At 36.2% G+C, this 24,263-nt stretch overlaps 1 protein-coding gene across 3 annotated transcripts; it reads right to left on the reverse strand.

The window, feature by feature from the left end:
• Positions 1-397: 397 nt before the first annotated feature.
• Positions 398-24,254, reverse strand: ARSK (arylsulfatase family member K). 3 transcript variants are annotated; one of them, XM_062600116.1, is made up of 8 exons: positions 24,011-24,254; positions 19,567-19,696; positions 17,316-17,475; positions 11,307-11,589; positions 7,290-7,461; positions 5,614-5,838; positions 2,517-2,633; positions 398-2,322 (listed from the first exon to the last, which is right to left on the reverse strand). In XM_062600116.1, exons 1-8 carry the CDS (start codon positions 24,140-24,142, stop codon positions 2,042-2,044), a joined length of 1,500 nt encoding a protein of 499 aa, XP_062456100.1. In that variant the 5' UTR covers positions 24,143-24,254; the 3' UTR covers positions 398-2,041. The 3 variants fall into 3 exon arrangements, with proteins under 3 accessions (XP_062456100.1, XP_062456099.1, XP_062456101.1); XM_062600115.1 differs by having other exon boundaries at positions 2,409-2,633; XM_062600117.1 differs by having other exon boundaries at positions 2,200-2,322; positions 2,428-2,633.
• Between the last annotated feature and the right edge of the window lie 9 nt (positions 24,255-24,263).

Consider the following 24,263-nt stretch of genomic DNA (forward strand, 5'->3'; position numbering starts at 1 on the left):
ACAGTTTAAGACGACCAGTTACAAGAAAAGTGCTAGACCAGATATATACTGACTTAGGATCTAATCACAGTCTTCTACTAGTTAGCTCACAGTCCACCAAACCACCCGCTTAAGGAGCCGACCTCCTGAAATTCTAGTTTTGCTGTCCTAGCCAGCACATTACTGGCATTTCCTTAATTATCTGGAAACTTGCAGCTATTAACTGGAGTTTATGGTAGGAAGGTGTTAAAAAAAATGCAGCCACTTCAGAGTATCACAAAGTGCCGTTTTGTGAGCCTAACATTTATTGAAAAGTGTATTTTAAAGGCTCAAGTCTTTAGAGAAAGATAACATCATGGCCACATCACTGACAATTTCTTTGAACATTCAATCATTTAAAAAAGAGGTGCACACACACTAGAGGCTTACAGTAATTTTATTTTGCTGTATTTTGAACAATATAATGCATTCTGTCCAGAAGTTGGGAAAGTGATCACTTAATTTATTCCTTTTCTTGCTGCCTGAGCATTCACATGAGTATATTTCTTTTTTCAATTCACAGCTAGTTTACATTACATTGCTAAGATGTGGTCTATGTTGAAATGATTCCATCTGAACTCATTTTTAGCAAGAATTATAATCATGTACTACAGGGCTTAAAGGTTTATTTACATTATTAATTTGTTCTCTGCTCAAAAAGAAAATGAGAAAATGCTAACATAGTTGTTAGTAGTGCAAGATTAGTCTGCATATTCTATGATTGCAAAAGTACAACATAAATAAAAATACACATAAATATGTACCTAATTATCGTGCAGCAAGTAGTTTACAAAATGTATGTACAGTGCTTAGCCATCATAAAATATTATTTTTACTAGCTTACTGTTACTACTGAGTATTTCATTATGGATTCCAGATAGCATTTAGGTCTGAAGTGTAAAGTCATTCTGAGTTGTTACTATAGCAGCAACACCTGTATTCAAGAATAAGCAAATGCAAGTGCTGCTACAAGTATGTATTTCATTAAATACAAGTTGGAGTTATTAGCTAAATCTTACCTTACCAAAAACTGCTTTGGTTTTGTCACATCCCTGGAAAAATGAAAAACAGTTTTTTTACGATGATTTTTTCTTCAAGCTTCTGTAGTATCCCCTCTGTATATATTTCAGGTTCCATTTCTGTACTCATTCATAACATTTATTTGCAGGATCTAAATAGCAGAATGGGGATTTATTCACTCTGTTTTTGTCTTATGCTATGCAAATCACACTAGCACTACTCAGAGAACAGTTCTAGTCACAGGTTTGGTTACTTTTTTTTTTATCATTATTATTTTCCATTAGTAAGACCAATTTCCTCTTCATCTTAAACATGTTCACTGAATAGTCAACAATGCCTATTAGGAAATTCTAGGAAGTTGTAAGTACCAGATCCAAAATGTAGAGATTAGCAGGCACATCTTGAAAGGACAGAAAACCACTGATGGGAATGCTGACATGATAAGTGCTCGACTAAACTGCATTTATGTTCAGATCAATACTAGCTGTTATCTTTTTGATTAAATTTTTAACCTCTGCAGCCTCTCTAAGGGGGAAGAATGTATACTCATTATGGATTTAGAATCTGACTTGAACCAAAGTTAGCTCCAGCACATTTCATTATAATCTGTATCCCACTACACTAAATTTTGCAGTCCTTCCTTTAGTCTGTCCTTAGAAATGCAAATTCCTACTGGGTTTTAATGCATAATACTTTGTGCATTTTTGCAATAAGCTATAATATTCCATACATATAATTTATACTTATCCACTGTCTTTCCTATATATACTTAAATGTTATAGAATAACAACATCTGGTACAATCTACATTTGGTGAGCTGGCTAGTTATATAGAATGCTTTTGGCTTTCTAAGATAGAATTTTGGGGGGGCATTTTTCCTTAAACAGCTTATATAACACTGTAATACTTCAAATATAGCATTACTATTGCAAATACATAATGCTTTCATAGCCTCTGTTCATTAAATCTGTGTTGTTTTGCATAGCGTCAATATCTTATTTATTTATTCTTGTGGCCTTTGACTGAGCCACTTGTCAATTGCATCCTCATATTTTTTTGGTTCCTTTAACCAGTCTTGATGCCACCTGAGGTTGGCAATAACATTTGAGTAATTCTGACCCAGACTTTGTTTCCAACTGATAAATTGTCTCTTATTATACTTGTGAACAGAAGAAGAAACCTTTGGATAGTTTACTATAGAGTGAAGTATTTTATCCAAGGAATGTGCAACTACTGGGAATTTCATGGCAACATTTTTTAGCTCATCTGGATCAGCAGAAAGGTCTGGAAGAAACAAAAAGCCAGTTAAGAGCCAATTTATGTTTAGGTAAATCAATCAGTCACTTAGGATATAATGAGCTATAACACACCAAAAAGTTGTGGAAGTACCGAATGGCCATCTGAGTATGTGATATACTTCCACTTGCCAGTTCGGAGCATATATGTGGAAGAATTTGCATTGCAGCCATGGAACTCACTTAATACCCACGGGGGCCGAGGCCTTCTAGATGACACTTCATTTTCTGCCATTTCAAGTAACAGTGGCATAAGAGAATATCCACTGAGGTTCTGCAGGACAGGAATTCTTGCTATATCTAAGCAAAGATAAACATAGTCAAACTGCTAGCACAGTTAAAAAGAGACTAATGTAACAGTAAAGGTGTTTGAACAGCAATTCTGCTGCAAAAATAAAACATGCATTTCTAATCATTCTCCCCTGGTAACACAGGAACCCAAAGATCTGTAAATAATAATAAAAAGGCCTTAAGGGACTTGCCCACCATCTTTACCAAAGGCAGTATCAACTTTGTTAAACTGATATTTGTTAAAACTGATGTTAAAACTATCAGTGATGAATGGTGCTTCTTCGTCTTTTTATTCATGGGTTCATACCCTTCCTTTCTGCTCTGACTTCCTCAGGTAGGATAAATAAATTGACATAAAGAACCTTAAAAGCTCCATATCTAACGTGGATATGGAATCTACCTGGCACAACCATTACTTTGATAGTATGTGCGCTAAGTTCCTGTTGAGCATTCTTCATCATTGAGTAACAAAATGCTTTACAAAAAGTGCTCATTATAGTTATTACCATCTTCCAGGTAGGGAAACTGAGAAACTGAGGCCACTTGTTTCTGTGGTAGGGCTGGAGATAAAGATGATATCATAGGTGATACCAGTACAGTGCACATACAGCGAACACTCTGGATGACACGACAGCCTACTCAATGCCCTTGGAAGATGCTCTAACATGGACAGGCCCCCTGTATCAACTTACAGGGCAAGCGTCTCTAGCTCCCAAAGATCTGGTCAATATCAGAAGTTTGCAAAGATCCCTCAGAGATATTCCAGAAAGCATAGTTGAGAATCCCACCCATGTTACATAAACTTCGGTGCTTCCTAAAAATGGAGTACGAAAGTACTACTATTTTAATCACCCTTCTGAACATACCATTTAGTCATTCAAATTTTTCCATTTTGCAGTGGACTGTGGAGTATTTTATCTCCTGTTCTATGAAGAGTGGTTAGTTCACTTTTTACAATGATATCCAGTGCATATAGATTGCCCAAAGGTGACTTTTTCCCTTTAGCAGCACATATCTTACTTCTCCTCTGTTTTGTTCTACAGTATATACAGCTGTCATTAATCTTTAGCTCTTGTTCTAGTAAATAAAAAGACTTTAAGGCTGCATTTGAGTTAGCAGTAGAAAGATCTGTAACATATAAACCCAGTAGCTTCCAGTGTGTTGGCTAAAAACTTGAACAAATACATACTAAATTTAAACAAATGCAAAAGGGATATATGTCTTCCTCTTCTGAAATCCTACACAAGTAATGGTATAAATTGCAGTCACTGCATTTTTCAAATGCAAAAATTTTCCAGCCTGGTACCTTCAATAGCTCCAGCTTCTCCAGTGGAGCTCCAAATGTACTTCCATAAAGACCAACAAAGCCAGTGTTATCTGGAGGACAAGTTATGCTATGACCTGCTAAAAAGGGGAGCTTAAGCACTCTTGGATTAATTATCTGTATCACACAGATTCTGCTGGGATCCTGAATATCTGTACTACACTTTGTATGGGTGCAGCTAACCTCAAGATCAGTAAGAGAGAGAGTTTTCAGCAAAGCCTCTGGATAGTGTCTTAGGAGAAAATGTCGCCTTGAGACAATGCAAAGCAAAGCGATTACATTTATCATAAAAAAAACCTTACAGTTTGTTTCCTCACTAGTGAGTGTTAGCATGCTGCTTGAAGAGTTAATATTTGATAGAGATGGTTCTACATGTTTTCTTGTTCACCTTGATTTATGTGCTTTTTTGACATTCAGATTACAGGAAGATAGAGCAGAAGGAAAGAATTTACAGAGTTCTCGGAGAATAAAAAAAAAAAAAGAGAGAGAGACAAAAAGGAAGGATGGCAAATCGCTTTATCAAAGATGTTATTTGGCAAAAAGGCACAAATCAGGAGAGAGAGATTTTAACTCTTTAAGTGTGATACCATCAGCTTATATAAGGACCATATCTGGGGCACATTCCTTTATTTACAGGTTCCATCTCAGATTTTGGAACAGAAAAAGAAAGCCACTTGTGTTATTTTCAACTGGCCAACTGGTTTGAAAGTTTCAAGGACAGGCAGGTAAATAAATTTATTTACTTTTAGGAAACAGCTTAAAAGCAGATACAAAAGGATTCTTCACAAGAAGATACAAAAGAATTCTTCACTGGCTTTTACTTACAGAAGTACATTTTTACCTTCTGCATCAAATTCCCTCAGGCAATTGCAGTGCAGTGCACACCTGACATTTCTTAAATAAAGAGCTTTGAAGACTGCTTTAAAGAGACAGTTTTTCTGATCAGTAGCCTAAAAAATCCTGGATAAAGCATAAAATGGCCTAATACTTACTTTCAATTAGATTGATGTTTTATATGATTTATGAGATGTTCAGAAATTCACTCTTAAAAAGTAATTTCCATCTATTTTTATGTAATTTGATGTCAGTCATTTTTATTTGATTCTCTGTCCCATAACCAATACATACCCATTCTTATATCTTATTATGCTTGCCCAGGTCAATTGTTATTTTCTATAGAAAGATCTTTACGTTTCTTCCACATGACCCTTTAAAAAGGAAATTTCTTTGATAAATAAAGTTAACATCCTTTGAGCTTTAAACCCATCTCTGGATGCACTTACAGTGTATTTTCTATAGTAAATTGTTAGGTATAGTAAGGATTACTGATTTCTAAAGTATGTCTGATTCTTATAGGATCATTAAACAAAGATTTTTAACAAATAATTAGTCAGTCTCTGTAATTGTGTTGAGAACAGTAACAGTGTTGAGAATAGTAACAGTGATAAGGAACATCTTCAGCTCCTTTATTTAATTCTCCTGTCCACTTTTTGCATTTTATATTAATCTGAATGCATATTCCTCAGATAAAGTGTTATTTCCGATTGTGTTAGTACTTCTAACTTGCATCAGAAAGTAGAGACCTAATTCTGATGGTAATACAGATGCATAATAATAATTAGTAACTGCAAAAACTTTAATTTCATTTGAAGTAATGTGACTCACCAAGCATAGTAGGATAAATATCCACAAGAGATACCATATTTGATACTTGGTGCTGCTGTTTGATGCCTGGCCCCATAACTAAAAGAGGAACATGGGAACTTCCTTCATACATGCTCATTTTATAGAACTGCCGGTGTTCCATAGCAAGTTCTCCATGATCTGCAGTGAATATGATAATTGTTCTTTTAAGAAGCCCAGTATCTCTCAGAGCTGAAATAATCTCACCTGCAACAAGAAAAAGATACTGAAAAAATACGTTCAAAATATTCCTTTAAATTTCTGTATACCTTCAGAGCAGCATGCAAACTCTCAAGTATCCTGTTCAAAGGCCTTGAAACTCCTCTCTCTGGTGTAGAAGGCAGAGCCCAAAGACTCCAGTCCAGAAAACATGTAGTAGTAAGTGAGGTTGCAGAGGTCTGCCTCCCAGTGAACCGTGGAGGAAGCTGGAACAACAGCTGTAAAAATTTTGAAGGGCGAGGATGTACCAGAGGTTGAGATGTGTTTTTGCTACATGAACCTATGGATAATTTCCATCAAAACTAATAATAGATAGTTAATGCAACTGAAGTAAAACAGGGCAGCAGAAGTCAGGATACTAGATTTAGTGTGACGGACTCCTGAGGGTCCTTGTACTGAATCAGCAGATGTCTCTGTTTCCTGTGCCTAATTCCCCACAAGAGGCCTTATGCTTATGCATGGAAGATGGGGCAGGATCAATGAAATCAATAATTAAGCAAAACACTTACACATCTTTAATGTTAATTCACTGAGATGATTCTTGTTTAAAGAGACTAGTTACCAATCTAAAATACATTGCTGAATTAAATCCTAGTTAGAGTTATTCTGCAATATCTTCATTCCCTCAAGCCTACCAGACCCCTTTTGATCTCTTTCTCCCATTTATGATTTCGTTCATAAATGCAAAAGATAATCCTATGTATCTTTTAAAACAATTAGTTAATCCTTCTAACATTGCTAAAAGATTAGCTTATTTATTCATGAATTTCATATTAGAATGCAAATAAAATCTTGTTCTTTCACTGTCATTTCTTGAACTAAGAAATAAAACACTATCAATTAAGACCAATTTGCATTATAATTTTTACATATGTAGATCTTAAAACAAACTAGGAAGAATTCTGAATGCTTAATTATTTTTTTCTTTTTAATTTTCACTAATATGTTGGTATACCCTAACATGGAAGGCTTCCAAAGCTCACTTTATTGTTTAATCCATGAGTAGTAGTCATCCATTCCATGATCAAACTCTGCAAATGACTTCTGTCTCCAAGGAAACTACTTGGGCCTCAAAATTTACATTTATTTTCGTTTTTTTTCTTGTTAGTACTTTTCAGTCTGCTCTGAATTCACATAGCCTTAAAAACTATCCTGTTATTTATCATATAGATTGATTAAGCAAGATCTGAATTGTTATTTCAAAAGACCCACCATACTATAGAATCACAGAATTAGTAAGGTTGGAAGGGACCTCTGGAGATCTTCTAGTCCAACCTGCCCGCTCAGCAGGGTCACCTAGAGCCTGTTAGACAGGGTTGCATCCAGGCAGGCCTTGAATATCTCCAGAGAAGGAGACTCCACAACCTCGTAACAGTATTTTCTTCAAACCAAACAAAACACAACAAAAAAATCCCACTGCATTATGAAACATTACCTACCAAGCATGGCATCTGTCTCTGCACACATAGCATAATAAAATGCTCTAATATTCCTCACTTCTTGCTTTGTAAACTCTCCTGTGCAATTCTTGGTATAAGATGAATAATAGTCTACTGGATGCATCTCTGAAAGAGAAGACCACTTGGGAATTTTAATAGCTTCATATGTTACCTAAAAATAAGTGAAAATTAAATTACTTTAGGAAGTGAAGCAAACATTTCTTTTTATAAACACATTTAATTAAAAACTTTAAAGTATAAATTAACCATACTGAAGTTCTGGTCCAGGAAACACCAGCTGCTTATCTGTTCCATAGTACTGCTATCTCCTCCATACTTTCCTTCTGTTTTCACAGGTACCAAGTCATTTAGTTAGACAGGAGGGCTATAAAAATCAGCTAGAAACTGAGGCTAGGAGCCAGAAATATGTGCTTTGCCAGCTGATATCTTTTTTAAGAGAAAGAGATGCTGCAGAACAATTTTCTAGAACTGTACTCCAGAGTAATTACAGACGTATTGGCATAGTGCCTCATAAAAGGATAACTATGAACCATATGTATAAAAAAGACTAGATGTTATATGAGCCTATAGAGCAACAACGAAATTTACTGGGAAGGTCTCCAGAAGAGCGAGTGAAAGTCTTGATATCTTGATAAAAAGAACTCAGTAGGACAGTCCAATTTTCCAATACATTTCTATTTGTTTCTAAAGAGGTCAAGCTATTTAGTTATAAAGGAGAGGTGTAAAATGAGTTTGAAACTAAAAAATAGGAGCCATTCAATTACATGTAATGCTAGATTTGTATATTCAAACTGGTATTTACAGAGTTTTGTGTGCTTAAGTACTAGCTTTTAGTGTTTCAAACTATAACACATGTATTTTGCCTAGGCAAAACAGAGCTTCTAACTTGCAGATTTAAAGTACAGATTACTATAAAGCAGAAAAGAATGTAATCTTAATATGGAAAAATGACTTTATTAAATAATAAAAGCACACCTGTTGCTCTCATTTATCTCTAAAAAATCTTCTCTAATAATCAGAGCTGAAGCCAAGACTATAACGATGTAGAAGCAAGTTCTGATAAATAAGCAAATCAAAAACACTAGGTATTTGCCCTTTAAAGTACTGAGAAACTCAAAAAGTATCAAGATACACACAAAAGTATTTACAACAATGTGCAATATAATCCCAAAAAAGCTACACTACGTTTTTTTTCTGTGCTTTAATGAAGTATTACAGGAAAGATATTTCACAGGCTCTAATGATATTACTTGCTAAAATTACTCATATTGCTGTGAGAGATATGCTGACTGAACGTGTAAATCTAATACAAAAGAGGAAGGGATTGTATCGAGCTCCGACTTGATTCGCTTCATGCCCGTAGGAAAGCTGTGATTTCAGAAGTGAGAAATCAGAAGCAGAAAGGGCTCTCCAGGCTCTAGCTGACCCTGCAGCTGACGATCGAAGTCTCCATCCCAACTTTCCTACCTATCACACACCCCAGTTCCAGATCTGCATGAGGACAGGTTTTAACCCAGACATGGTAAAGACAGCACTCCTTCCTCTTCAGAGATATATACTCAATTCCCCTGTATCCCTGAGAAATGTGATGCTAGCATATCTCATGTAGTAGAAGATAAAGAATACTATGCTTGGAGCTCAGATAAAGATTCCCGCTTCACACCATCATGCTGGTCCCAAGTCCTGCAGGAAACCTCAGCTGTGACAGCACTGGTACTCCTGCACCAAGGCTGATTTCACATAGAGCAGCAGCAGCTCAGGTGTCTGGGCAGCACACACCCAGGACTGCAGGCATAGCTCCGTGCTTGGGTTGGCCCCACACATTTGTAGTGCTTCTCCCTGATTAAATAACTAAGGCACTTAATGTCTACATGGCTCTGTGCAGCACAAAAATACTCAGATCCAAGTGGACCCTAAAAGCATTACATCCTCCATTTACTGGTGTAACACTTACTTAAAGTACCAACCCTTGCTGAACTGAATGTGGATTTGTCCAAAGGCAGGTGCAATCTCTGTGTCTCTGATATGGATAATTAAGAGCTGTCTGGACAGCTATATGCATAGTGTGTACATCTCTGCAGCATATGATACGTTTGACTGCACTGGGCCACATGTTCCGATACCTACAAAGCCCTACCTCCCAAAATAGTCGATCTCTCTTGAGTTACCCAACAGGCACATCAAGTCATCTAAACAGCTGGCAAGACAGCAAGAGTTGAAGTGCCCACAACACAGTGACAGAACCCAGCTTTGTAATACTCAAAACAGACATACTAAACCTAAAGTTTCCTTAGGGCCTACAGGAAATTGGCTACAAAAAGAAATCAAGCAAGATTAAACGACTGCAGACAACTGCTTCAGACATCCTCCCAACACTGAAGGTCCTTGGATACATTAAGTCACATTTCAGATTCCTCAAATGGTATTTATTAGTTGCTCAAGTTGCAATGGCTGCAAAAAGTGTCTACCTCCATCCATGACTGGTCAGAAGATGAACCCTTTTCTATCAGACTGGGATCTAGTTTTAAGGATTCATGAAATCTCTATGCTTGCTTGTTGTAACTCCTATCTAGGAAGAAAGCCACATGCCGCAGAAAGGTGCCAGCTGGTGCAAAATGCAGCAGACCATCTGCTTAGCAACACAAGGTTTCATAAACATACCACATTGATACTCCACTCTTTATTAGGTCCCCAGTAAACATATAATTTAAGTTCTTCATCCTTGCACTCAAATTTCTCCATGAAATTGATCTTTGTTTTTTTTTAAAGATTGCTTCTTCCAGAGCAGAGACATTCCAGTAGAATCAGCAAATGGTCAATAAATGATAACATGTGGTTCATGTAACCAAACATGTATACATAGTAGTGGAAAGGAGATCAAGAAACCAAGACGTTCAAGTACCTGACCTAGATTAAGTTTAACAAAAACTTGTCAGAGAGGTTATAGCTAATCTGTTCTAAAACCCACTGAAAGAAAGTACTACCACTTCCAGAGAAACCTGTCCTAGCAGTTAGCACCTAGGAAGTTTTCCTTAATATTCAACATGGATCTTGCTTTTTGCAAAACCAGATTATTCTTTAATGCTCTTTCTCTCTCCACGAACTTCCAACCACTGCTAGAATAAAAGAACCCACATCTTTCAACCTTAACTTGTATTTCCTTTTGCTAAATCTGTATTTTTGTGGCACTTAGATAAATAGATTTTGCAGTTCCCCAAGAAGAAAAGGCCAAAAAAGTTATATAAACTGCATATGTTTTTTTGAAGTAAGTGTAAAGTCTTTTTCAAACCTAATTCTCAGTTCTTCAGCTACAGAAAAATCTTAATGACTTTTATACAGTGAAAGCTGTAGTCATCTGTTTATAGTTTTGTGACAGATGAGGGCATGTGGGGACCACACAAGACACAGATTTAAAATGTTTACTTCTCCTTCGGGATGGAATGGTATCTGTTGGCTTTGCACATATGGAAATAATGGGACTTTTCTACATTCTAAAAAAAAAAAAAGTTAGACTAGCAAGAAAAGCAGTTAACAGAAAAGACAGATTTAAACTTTGCATTACTGCTTCAAGTTCTGGCTTAACAGTCCAGGCAAAGTCAATCTCTCACTATAAAAGTTGGACAGACTGATTTCATATAACATCAGAGAATGGAATATGTTATAAACAATGAACCTGAGACCATTACTGAATATAGCAACTATTTCATAGTTTAGTATATAGTTTAAGATATATTTCTAGCCTCTGAACCAAAAATTTCTTTACTGAATCAGTGACTACTGCCAACAGACCTTTTCTTTTCCCATAACCAACAGAAATTCTTCACTTCTCTTTGTTCAGTCTTAAATTGGAAATCTAGTATCTCATCCAAATATTTCTTACAGTGAACTGAAATATGAAAATTGGGTCTGACCTGAAAAACAGTTATCCTGTGAGGAATAAAATACTTTTTATAATACATATAAATGAATTTATACTTAAATTCCATCTTCATATACCTTTTCAAGCCAATAGGGAGATGTTAAAAATGTAGAGGATCCAAAATTTTCTCCTGTAGAAGGTGATGGATATGGATGTGGTAAATTTAATCCCAAGTAAAGAACAAATGGTTGAGTAAAGTTAATGGCTTCTTCCTTTATCCAATTTACTGCTTTATCCGTGGTCTGCCAATCTGCTTCCATCACTCTCATATGCGTCTTATTACCAGTAAGATTGACCGTGGGTCTCCCTTCTTGTCGGAGCAGGAAGTCAACATCCCTGGTCCAGGCTTCCACACGGTTACTAAAAATAAATATGCAAGATACATATTCAGTGAAAACTGTTTTTTTCTCTCTTCCTCCAAGTAAAAAGAGCTAAGAATTCCATACAAACATAGCTGCATTCTATTTGTAACTTCTATACAAAGGACATTTTTACTAGGCTAATCAATAGTTATTGGATATTTATAGCTTTAGTCATATTTTTCTGCTTCTGAAACTTCTTTCTTTTTTATAATTTCATGTCAGAATGGTTCATCTTCCCGCCTCTGTAAAATAGCATTCAGAAATAGCACCCGCATCTTGTGGACCTTACTCCACATTTTGCCATTGACTCACGTGCCATTTATCTGGTAAATGGCCTGGGATTTTTGTTATTCGAATAAGTCCTTTGGGAACTAACTTGCCTGGAGTAGCTGCCTTTAGAACTAATATGTGTTTTGTGGATTGTACTTCTATAGCTTTTTAAACACTATCACTCAGGACAAAAATCTGTAAGAGTGATTTATCCTGTACAATTCCTTTTGATGCAGTCAATAAGTACTACCAAGAATAGGGAATAACAGAGGGAAAAAAAAGGTCTAGGGAGAAAGGAAGGGGAATAAAAAGACATCACTTCAATGATAAAATATTTTTGGAACAGATTTTCTAATATCATTACAACTGTTGCCTCTCTGAAACACTCAGAAATCTGAGCTGCAGATGTCCTTATTTCTTTGCCAGAGTGAATAACACCAAAACTGCCATAAACAAAAGTTGGAAAGAAACATTCCATTTAAAATGGCAATTTTAATATCACCATAGAAATGATAAAAGAAAATATGAAACTGCTCAAGATTTGATCATGTACTTTCACTAAAACACATCATTATCAGTATTTAAAGATATCAAACTGCTTTCATCCCCACAGGAATTTTACCAGTATACTTTTAATTTCCAGAAAAACTACCAAGATTATCTATAGCAACAAAACATATTTTATTGTTTTAATGCCTTGTTTAGATGTACACACGCTTTCAAGATAAACAGGCTTAATCAAATTACTCAGAACAAATTTAATTAGCTAGACCACCAACAGAGATATATATGTATTTGATAAATATATATTTGATAAATATAAAAATCCAGATGATGGTAAAGGTTTGTGTGTATATATGTCAAATTGCTTCTGATGTCATAATGTTGATATATACAGAGAAATACATTACTTAGGCCACAGACTAGTCTGATCATCTACTCAGAGTGAGGTCAGGACAAAGCTAAATAAAGAAAAATGCAAACCAAAAAAAGCCTCAGACCATTCCCCCATTCTGGGGGCAACACAGACATGGAGGAAAAGTTATCCTCAGGCAGCGGAGAAGAAAAAGATATGCTGTAATACATGTCTTCAAAAGACTAGGTGGAGGGGCGAAGAAAGGGGGCAATATTAAATTCAATCTTTGAATTTAAACAGAAAGAGCAAGGACTTGACAGGTAGTTATTTAAAATCTTCAAAACTGAATCCCAACTCTAATGAAGGGGAATCATATCTCCTTTGCTAGCAGACAGTACTCCAAAGATAACAAGCATAGAATGGATAAAGCCAGAGAGAAATAAAGGATGGGAAAATAACAATGTTTAAACAATGAAGACAAGGCTTAATGAATTACTACTGTTATTAATCTAAGTGAAAATAATTCTACGATAGTCAACACCTACATCTATTTTAATTCTTACATGAAGACAGCCACTAACATTCAAAAGGACAAATGGAGTCTTTTTGACAGATAGGCAGCAGAGGCTTCACATACTCAACAGTCAGGAGGCTGAAGCTCTAGATCTTTCTTTTTATGTATGTAAGTATGTACATTTATATGTATTTATAAGTATTTCCTAGCAGCCATTTTCTTCAAATCTGATTAATCATGCAGCTATGATTAATCATCTTACAAATAAGTCACATTCAAATGGATACTTAGTATATTTCATTATGTATTTCTATTTTGAAGGTATTTAAACTTCCATATCTAAAGAGAGAATTTATTTGTCTTTGCAATGCACTATTTGCAAGAGCTTAAGAAAAAGCAGAATCTATTTATGCCATACAACTACACAACTTAATAACTTAATATTGCAGCAGGAAAGTTAACAATTCTTTTTTAATCAAAGTATCTACGTCAGGTGAGGGAGCGGTGGTTTTGCTCTTTAAGCAAAATTCATTTAAGTTAAGTTTCTAAAGAGATAATGTTGTGTACTGTGTGTCGCCAAATCACTTTTTTTTGGGGAACAAGCTGGTGTCCACTGAATTTAGCATCCATCTCATGCTAGTTGAACCATTCTATCTCCCTTTGCTAGTCTCCTTTTTAACAAGAAATTAAAACAAAAGGACACTTCTAATTATTTCATCAATGAACAAAAACCTTCATTATAACTATTCCACACTATTTAGAGATTACTTAATTAACTACTTAGGATTTTTAATGTCTGCACAGATGCCATGCTAGAAATGAGATGTACATTTTCTCCGAGAAATTTTATTTGCAGTATTTATTTTTTAAATGAAAGAAAAACGTGTAAGCTCCCATTTCCATATTCCTCTTCTGGAGGCATAGAAGGGCTGACTAACCATGTATCTGTTCTAGTTTATTCTCAACCTCAACCCACATTTATTCAAGTAACAAAATAAGGGGTTAATCTTGTTAAGCACAGATCTCAAACTCTCACTGACAGGCAAGTTAAAAACATAATCAAAAATTTGCATTAGGGGCTACTCTAGGATAAGGATGTATACTTTACAGTATCTGATACCTTTGAAGTGTCTATGAATTCAGCCGACTGAATTAGTCATGAGACTAAGAACTATTTGGTCACATTATGTGATGATATGGTTACATCTTAACTGTAGCTTTCCTTTAACAGAAAAAGTTGACTCTTGAAAGTAACAAAGCCCGTTAGTTTTATCATATGACTGCAATTTGAAAGATGTCACAATACTTATCTAAGACTGCACAAAATTAATAAGAACTTCTACTACAGATATGAACTTTCCTGTACCTTGCTGGTGGATGTCGACCTACATATCCATTGCTTTGTGCGACTCAAACCCCATCACTACAGCAGATAAATCTATACATTGCAGAGTGAGAAAAATCAGACTGCACGGTCATGACTCCATTGATACTGATGCTTTTATACTCTTGCAGAACCTTGAATTGACTTAATCTATTTCTCAATCTGTAGAGATTTGTAATAAAAATAATAAGATTGGTATGAACAAAAACATGAAAGTGTGAAAGCACCAGAAGAAATAGGTATGAGTAAAGTTAAAGCAATGGCATGCATCAGTAGCCAAGGACATGAATAACAGCAGTAAAACAGGTAAACACTAAGGAAGATGCTGTCAGCATTGAGACCTTACTGCAGATCACTTGTTTACTTGATTACTGCAGATCTTGCACTCCAGTAACATAGTGGCAACAATGTTATAGCGCACTATACCTGCCATTCCTCTTCCTGCTATTCCAATAACAAAACGGAATATAGTAAGATACCCGCAAAAGAGGAACCTAAATTTCCTGAAGCATGAAGTAAGCAAGACTTCTAGGCAAAATATCACACTAAACCAACTTCTTACTCCTAATGGGTGTTAAAGACCTATGCAAAAAAAACCAACCAACCAACCAAAAAAACCCACTTCATCATTGCTGATCAACAGGAAACCAGGAAACAAACCAAGACCTCATCAGATGGCATGTCTTGTCTGGTCACATGCAAGTAACCCTGTTCACACTACCTGGACACACATCTTGGTTTTTTTCAGTAGGTATATGAGTATGAGATTGTGAGGGAGCAGATTCTACAAACTTAGAAAGTTAAACAACATAAAAATTACCTTCCTCTTCTGTATAGTCTTGCATGTTTTTTTAAAAAATTATTCCAATATAATAAAATTTTGCTGAGTACTAAGCACTATATATTTTTTCCACTTCGCACCCTCCACCTGAGATACTTTGTATTGAAGTGAGACTCCTTCTACAGTCTTCAGCTCAGATGACTGAAAGGAAGGTTTTTGGAATCCACATATTTATGTGTGACCGACCTTTTTTCCGTGTCACCTTTTGTTCCTGTAATCATTTGAATAGCTAGGACATTTTGGAATTATTTAGAACTGCTCCTTTTTTAAACCTGGAGTGACTTAGAGACAAACATTTCAAAGTTATGACATTTGTTCTATCCCAGTGAAGAGCAGTGTGAGTGCATGCTATACCATTTAGACAACATGAAATTTTCCCTGCGAAAGAGAAAAGTGCAAGGGTCTGTACAATAATGCAGATAATTTTTATTTTCCAGGGTAATTTTTATTGAAAGACTGTGCTAGAATGCCTAAGAACGATGCACCCACAGAATCACTTCTGTCTTGCATTACTAAATAGTACAAAATCTGACCTTCTGCTTTCTCATAGAATGGTTCTGTAATAGGCACATCACCTTATGCTGATCTTAACAACCTTATATTGTTAAGATCAACTACTCTTCTAAACAGCACAAATGCCTGGAGCATTCACAACAAGCCATCTTTAACATGCAAGAACACAAACAACTGTAAGCATTCATCTTACTGTTCCATTATGTTCCTCGCTGATAGCAACCGAAAGTTTTCTATCATTCATAGAATCATAGAATCAGTAAGGTTGGAAGGGACCTCTGGAGATCTTCTAGTCCAACCTGCCCACTCATCAGGGTCATCTAGAGCCTGTTAGACAGGGTTGCATCCAGAGAAGGAGACTCCACAGCCTCTCTGGGCAACCTGTTCCAGTGCTCCATCACTCTCACAGTGAAGAAATTCATACGAACAAGCACAAAGAATCAAAATATGACTGTTGTATATTTAACTGCTTCTTACTGAAAAAGTGTTAAGGATAATTCGGTCTTCAAATAAGATTCTAAAGCAAAAGACCTGAGGAAGAGCATTCATCTGTTCATAGCTGACATAGTAAGTTATTAAGCAGAGGTGTAGACAGAGACAACAAGGAAGCATTAGAGTACTTAAATATATACACTGTTTAGTAAAAGAAATAAACATGAACATCATAAGCTTTTGCTTCAAGTCTGTAGCTGAATGATCCCTTATTTCCAATATAGACTTGACATTTAGGGGAAAAAAAAGAAAGAACAGAAAAAAAAGCCTTTCTTTTTTTTACCATGTGAAACTGGAAAAGTTTTTATTAATTTAGGCAACTAACTTTCTTCTCAAGTGGGTAATATTTATAAAGTACTTTGTAGATAAAAAAGCAGTATGTAAATGCTACATACGACTAATTACTAACCTGTAATATATACCATTGTTTAAAAAAAAATCTATGTTTTGTGATTGTAGATTTAACACTCAAATATTATTATGTATTTTTTTCTTTTCTGCTTTTCCTACACTGCTGAAATAAACAAGCTAAGAAGTCTCAAGGAAAGGCAAAAACAGCTTATGCATTTCCTTTGTGAGCAATACCAATAATCAAATATAGCCTTCTTTCATGTTGGGCAAACCCACAATTTTGATCTTCATCTTCCAGATAAAGGTAAAAGACAAAGTGCATCTGCATGAGATATGCTTGCTTCTGCATAAAGTTGCAGGACAGAGCCTTGCTAGGTTCCTAATATAATTCCTCTAAAATAAAAGCTACTACCATTTCAATCAGAGATAGAAGGCGCTTGCCAAACTACTACATGATTTATTCATTCCTGTCCATACCATAAGAGGATAATCTATCTGCTTACCTCACTGAATGATGTCCAGAGGTATAGTCTAATTTCCCGTATTTCTGTGTGTGGTAGCCATACTTCTGCATGAGATCCATCCATGTTACATAATCTGGATCCAGGCCTTTGAAATTATTCCAAGATTCAGTTAAATGAGTGAAAAGACCACTCCACATAGCTGGAAAAAGAAAAGATTTTTTTTGTAGCACAATTGGTACATTCCATCTAAAATAAGATGAAATAAGATATATACATACATACTTGGTAATGGCAACCTTCTTGTTATTTTAAAGGTAAAAGTTTACATTGTGAGCCAATAGAAAAGGGAATATAAAATTCTAATCTCCTGAATCTTATTATCATCATCAATATGAGTAACAAATAACCTTTATTAAATAATCCCCAAAACCCCTCAATCATGGAACAACATCTTTCTGGATGCTGTACAGTCATTAAATGAAGCTTTCTCTATAGATGAGGAAATATGAAATATGAAATTGAAATATGCTTATTGACTGCAGAAAAAAAAATGCCACTGTAGTACAGATCCTGATGAAACAGTAGTATATTTACATTTGCTTCAGAGCATCGTCTCCCCTCACTTTAGTTAGATTTTTTGTGAATTTAAATTTAAGTATATTTGTGAAGAGAATTAGAATGTATTATTTATATAAATATTACATGTTCTCAGTTTTACTATTTTTATGTAATCTATTTCACTGCCAAGTGTTAAAGCAAAGGAAATTATTAAGGGAGAGGACATTAAGAAATGAAACCAAAAGGAAATGTAAGACAAATTATTTCACTGAAATCCCAAATTGTTTCTTTGCAGCTGGTCAAGAATGGTTTACACTTCACACACATACACAAAGATAATTTAGAGTCAAAGAGAATCCTAAAACGAAACTAGGCTACTCTATTAGCAACGGAAATATCCTGTAAGAACTAAGAGTGTAATCCCATACAATGGCAAGGCAATACTCTTTCTCTCCTCACCTCCTGTCCACAACAAGACCTCAGATCAACCCCAAATCCTCCTTGGCCACCTCCTCTTTTACTATCATCTCTGACCTCTACACAATAGACATACCCTCAGCTCCTTGCAGGTCTCCAAGCTACTAGGTAAACAAGAGATGCCCCACTGGTTCTGAGCCATACTTATGATGACTGACCGGTGGTCGTGAACATGCTGATGGATCATCTGAAACACTAATCAGAACTGATGATTTGTTGAGTTCTCTTCCCCACTGGGAGTGACAGCTGGTGTTTTCACAAAAATTTTTGAAGTTAAATAACCTAACAGGAGATTATTGTTCTCACCAACTGAAACTGGCTCAAAAATCACTAATGAGAAAACAACACATAGACCAACAACATGTTCACATAATCTTGCTCACTTAAAAAATGACCCTGAGAAATAAAAATAGGTCCTAGGTTTTGCATAAATGGAATACAACACTAGATTTGACAGCGTGTTTCTGCTGCAGTCAGGACAGATTGCTTCTTCCAATGCAGGCATTAGAAAAAGGTGGATCTCCTCTTTAGCTACAAATGAAATTTCATTTACTTCACATCTGGAGGGTCTTTGCAACAACTAAAAAGGCTAGAAATATTTTAAGATGTAACTTTTGACTCAAGAACATAGCTTCCTACTAAATTTCCAGCAAAATTCTGTTATTGTGGAATTGTACATAGGGCACTAACTCTGATTGCAGCAAGTAAAGAAAAATACTGAAGTATTCAGTTAAAGCTACTGAAAAATACATTATGTATTTAACAGAGTGTTTGGAATAAATGTCACTGGAAGGTACTGTTAAAAGCTACTAACTTATTCTGCTGTTATTATTTAATACATTTTCCTGACAACAGGAAAGAGATTTATTACCTTTGTACTGGGAAGGGAGAATAGCTCTGAATGAAGCTTCAGCACTGTAGCAGGCAAACTGACAATTTCAATAGAAATCCTGAAGATTTTTTTAAAAATACTGAAGCTTCAGAAAAGTTGCAAAGCAATTTGGGAGCTCAGAAGTAGTTGGAAAAAGAAAAATAAAAGGTTGAAAGGAAGACGCATGAGAAGTAGAAGATAGAAAGGGCCCAAATATCAGAAGACTGTATATCAGAAACACACTGAAAAATCCGGGTCTTACTAAAAAACAAAACAAAAAGACCCAAAACGGATGTACGCCCACCATAAGCATACATTTAAGTTGACAAGTCCAAGAATTTATCATTTTCTTTCATATGATTTTTTTTTTTTTTGTGGTTCTACCTGCACGGGAAGGACAACAAATTGGAGAATTGGTATAGGCATTGAGAAAGATGGTGCCATATCTCTTCATATAATTTATGAAAGGCAAGGCCACAGTCTGATTACCCGGATAAAATGTCAAGCGTCCATCCTGTAATCAAATAGAAAAAAAAAGTCAATGTAAGCAGCATTACCCAAATAATTGCCTACAGTAATTCTCACATTCATTACCCAGCAATTGTATTACTGAAATGCTGGCAATTCTACTCAAGTATGGAAAAAAAAGTATTGAGAAGGCTTTCATTAATTCAGTATGAAATGAATTACTCACTAAAAAATGTAACTATAAAAGATAACTGTACTTTTTCATAATAAAATTATTTCCTTTGTATTGCTATATGCATTCTAAGCTCCACTTTTGCAGGAACTGTTTCTCCTTTAGCATTCTACCACAATGCATTGAACAGTGATAGACATGGTAAAAAATTAAAAGGAGTCATACAGCATCCTGATGCAGACTTGTGTACTGGCATGTATGGCTGTTTCTATGTGTCGACAGAATTATGTTCCTCATCCCTGTTCTTCTGTTCCACACCACGCCTCTGTGAACTTACTCCAAACTACATTCAAGAAAAATGATTAGCAAGCTGAAGGGAGGCTATTCTCCTGGTGAAATACAGTCTACAATGGCTCCCTTGTGATACATTACTGACCCTTCATTTTATCCATTTCTTTAGCTATGATTTTAAATCAATGACTTAAAACAAAAACCTCAGAACTTCTGAATAATCATTTCTACAGTATAAAATTGAAAATGACAGGAAACTAGGCACACAGCCCTGTTTTAGGTCACTGTCTTTGTTCCATCACTTGTATTTCTTACCTTGGTTCAATAACATGTCTTGACTCAGCCAGTCTTAAACTACACTACTCTTTGGTGAAAGGACTGTTGACAGTGCACCTGCAAAGACGTTAATAGATCTCCCAAGCAACTCTAAGCATCTGAGTAACCCTCCCCTACCTTTGTGACAGTAGCATGAATAGCTTAAAGTATGGGTAGCTTAAAGGTTGTGTTTTGCATAGCATTTAGTTTTCAAAAGCAAGTAGGCAGGCAGTGGAGTGCATCAAACTCAAGCTACAAATTCACCAGCTAGTGGCTCATTTGTACCAAAGACTATGTACAAATGTGTACAAATCACCACATCAGCCTCTGCACCATAAATGCCAACAGATAAGTTCTTACCTCATGTAGTGAGTGGACCATCCTATTAATTACTTTAAATTATTTTATTTTTATTAAGGGAGAATAGTTCACATATCAAAAAACACAGTAAAACAGCTGACTGTTACTCTTTGGTAACTTACTTATGCCCACACACAGCCTAAAAAAAATATTCTACTGAGCAAGCCTAATTTCACACAATGGGTTCTTGATCTCTGCTGGACCCAGTAAGCATCATTATATGACTTTTAATACAGAATCTTGCACAGTGACTTTTGCTGTATTTTTAATGTGAAAAACGTGAAAAAAAGAATTACTTAGTGAGATATTACATCTTCAGCAGAAAACATTTAACTTTACCTCTTTTCTCCTGCTAAATCATAACCAAAAAGCAGCAGATATGGCTAAAAGCAAATGAAAGGAGTTGCTTTCTCTTAATACTGAATAGGCAGTCTTATTCAAGAAAACATCCTGACTGCTTCACTGAAGTCTCTACCTAGAAACACATGGAGAACTTCAACTATCTACTTGAAAATTTAAAGAACATGTACAGTCTCAAGGGATGAAAGATCAGGGCCTTAACACCTATGAAATTTTACGTTTAAAATAATGCAACATTTAAAACTGTTGCAAATTCTTCTCTAGCATGTGAGTCATAGTGAAAATGCCAAAGACAACAGAAAATGCTATTAGCTTAGAACAAAACAGGTAGATGCATATAAGAATTCTGAGAACTGATAGTTTATACACTCCTTGTGAAAATCTGAAAGAATACTATATAGTCACATTTGGCAAGGTTTCGAAAAAGCAATTACAGAGATATGCGCAGCATAACTGTACTCTACAGTAAGAAATAATTGTTTTAAATTACTGAAATATTTAAATTATAATTATTCTATTTTATAAAAAATCATTTAAAATATTTTAATGTTATAATATGACCACTTCATTTTCCCACTAGCCACTCAGTCACCCCTCTTTTATTTTCTGCATTCTTTACAGTTCAAAGCAGAGACTGTGAGTAGAGGAAAACAATGCTCTCAATTCATTTTCTGACAGAATATCCTATTGGAGAACATAACACAGTAGAGAAAATCACTCCATTTGTCATCAGTAGAGCTGACAGTGACATCCAAGCATCATATTGCAATGGACTAACATACAGCAATCTCTCACTGCAGATCAGAATACAATACAAGGCTGATCACCTAATTTTGCTACATACTACAAATGGCATCTCAGCACAAGCACTTTGCAGGAGAAACTGTAAATAAAGTAACATGTAAATAAAGTAACTGTAAATAAAGTAACATTTTAACATGTAAATAAAGTAATCTATAATATCTGGTATTGGTAACATGGAACGTGATGTGTAATCTGTAATATCACTGAGTATGAAGGGAACTTTGTTTGGGCTGGAAGTGCTCTCTAGAAAGTACAGGACTGATTTTTCATTCCTATCAGCAAGATAATCATGTTTCTCCAAAAAATGAAGATTTGTCTGAACAGCTGGATTCAGTAGTTAATTCTTTGATACAGGACAGACAAGTGACATGTCTCTCTAGTGGAAGTAGTAAGTTTTTGTGAGAGACTAAGAAGATGAAAACACTAAAGCTATTTCTGGAAAATCATTCTCTAAGAACTGCAAAGGACTTGCAGGTCTGAAGTACCTGAGCTAATGGAATTATTCGAAGTAACATAAGCAAGCACACTTCATTCATGAACTTGAGCTCTACTGCAAGCAAAAGTATGTAGACAGCTGCCCATCATCACTCAGTCAATCTCATGTAGCAATTTCAGAGTTGAACTACCTACAGCTAGTAGATTCCACCACCAACCCTCATAAGAAGCACAGTGCTTGGTATGAGACTTAACATCAAAAAAATGGCTGTTCTACGAAGCAGGCACTGCTTTGCAAGCCAAACATAGTCAAGTATCAATAAAAAGAGGTATCTTGAACTTTTGAGGCCTTCTATCTTCTGATTCTCAGAGTTAAAAACATATTTGAGAGAAAGGCTGGAACAAAATGCTCCAGCTCCTCAAAGGCTTTCTGAAGCTCTAGGTTGAAAATGTGTACAAGATAGATGGAACATACAGACTTTAAAACAATCCCAGAAAACAAAGGTGTGAGTCTCTTGTACATAGCATTAATCACAACAAATGCAGGCACATTTTCAAATGGCTGTCATACCTTTTGACAGCCTGCAGGACTTAAGGTTCTTTTCCAGAAAATCTATCAGCTAGTTTCAACTTTACGCAGCTCTGCCTGTTCTTTACTGGAGATGCGATCAGAATGTTTAACCAGCTTTGCCTCCACCACCCATCTCATCAAAAACTTCTGCAACACAGTGATCTTTTAACTTTTTCTTCTTCCCATGCACTAGGCAAGCATCTATTGTGGAGTAGGTAGCTTTCAGAAATGGCACCTTGTTCTTGATTGTTCTTGTACAGAACATCACAGACAAACATCCTTTGTTTGGCATTGGAATATTTACAGCAGTGAACATACAATTGACACTGGAATATTTACAGCAGTAAATATACAAGGTAGTTGCATCAAGTCACTCTTGCAAAGATACCACTAATGCCTAGAAGATGGTCATGAGAGTCTTCCTGTATATTAAGACATACTGGAGCCTTATTTAGATTTGTCTGCTCCTTGAAACAAAGTGGTCATTGATAAATTCCCCAAATCAAAACTATCATGAATTTGGCAATTTTAGTAAAAGCTGAAATTTTGGAGAAAATTAAACATGTAAAAAAAGATCACACATTACTTTGGAAAGTGAAGAAAGCCTATGTTCTCGCAATAAAACAATAATCAAAGAATGCAGTGAAGAGGAATGAAAGGAAATAAGGAGTTATAATACAAAAGCTATTGCTTTATCTTTGATAGTACGGGAAACAGTATTTTAAGAAGAGGTTTGAAGAAGGATACTAAATGTGTTTCCCACGTATTTGGGAAGAATAGATCCCAAGAATGAGAAGCAACATGAAAAAAGGCAAGAAAGTGCTCTTAAGTGTGTAATCAAGAACGGCACCCTGAGCTGACAGGGAGCTAAGTGATGTTTTCTCAACAGTGAATAAGAAGTGATGGGATATAAAAGACCTTGGAAGTGAAAACAAGGAGCTTGGATTTAACAGAAAGGCGAGATTGGGATGACACCCAGAGAGCAAGGCTTTCCTCGAAGTAAAAACTCGATAAAAAACACCTCGGCGCCCCGCCGCGCCGCCGATACTCACGAAGGAGTCGCAGGCCACCAGCACCACGCTGGGCCGCGCCTGCCCCGCGGCCGCCTGCCGCCCCGCGGCCAGCAGCAGCAGCAGCAGCAGCGCCAGGCCGCCCGGCCCCGGCCCCGGCCCCGCGCCGCGCATCGCCCCGCTCACGGCAGGGCGGGCAGGAAGCGGGGCCCCGAGGGCGGCCTGGCCGCCTCCGCCCGCCCCCCGCAGCGCTCCCTCACAGGGCCGCGGCCGCCTGCTGCGCCCTTCGCCCCGC

The sequence above is a fragment of the Rhea pennata genome, chromosome Z, assembly GCF_028389875.1.
Source record: "Rhea pennata isolate bPtePen1 chromosome Z, bPtePen1.pri, whole genome shotgun sequence".
NCBI lineage: Eukaryota > Metazoa > Chordata > Aves > Rheiformes > Rheidae > Rhea > Rhea pennata.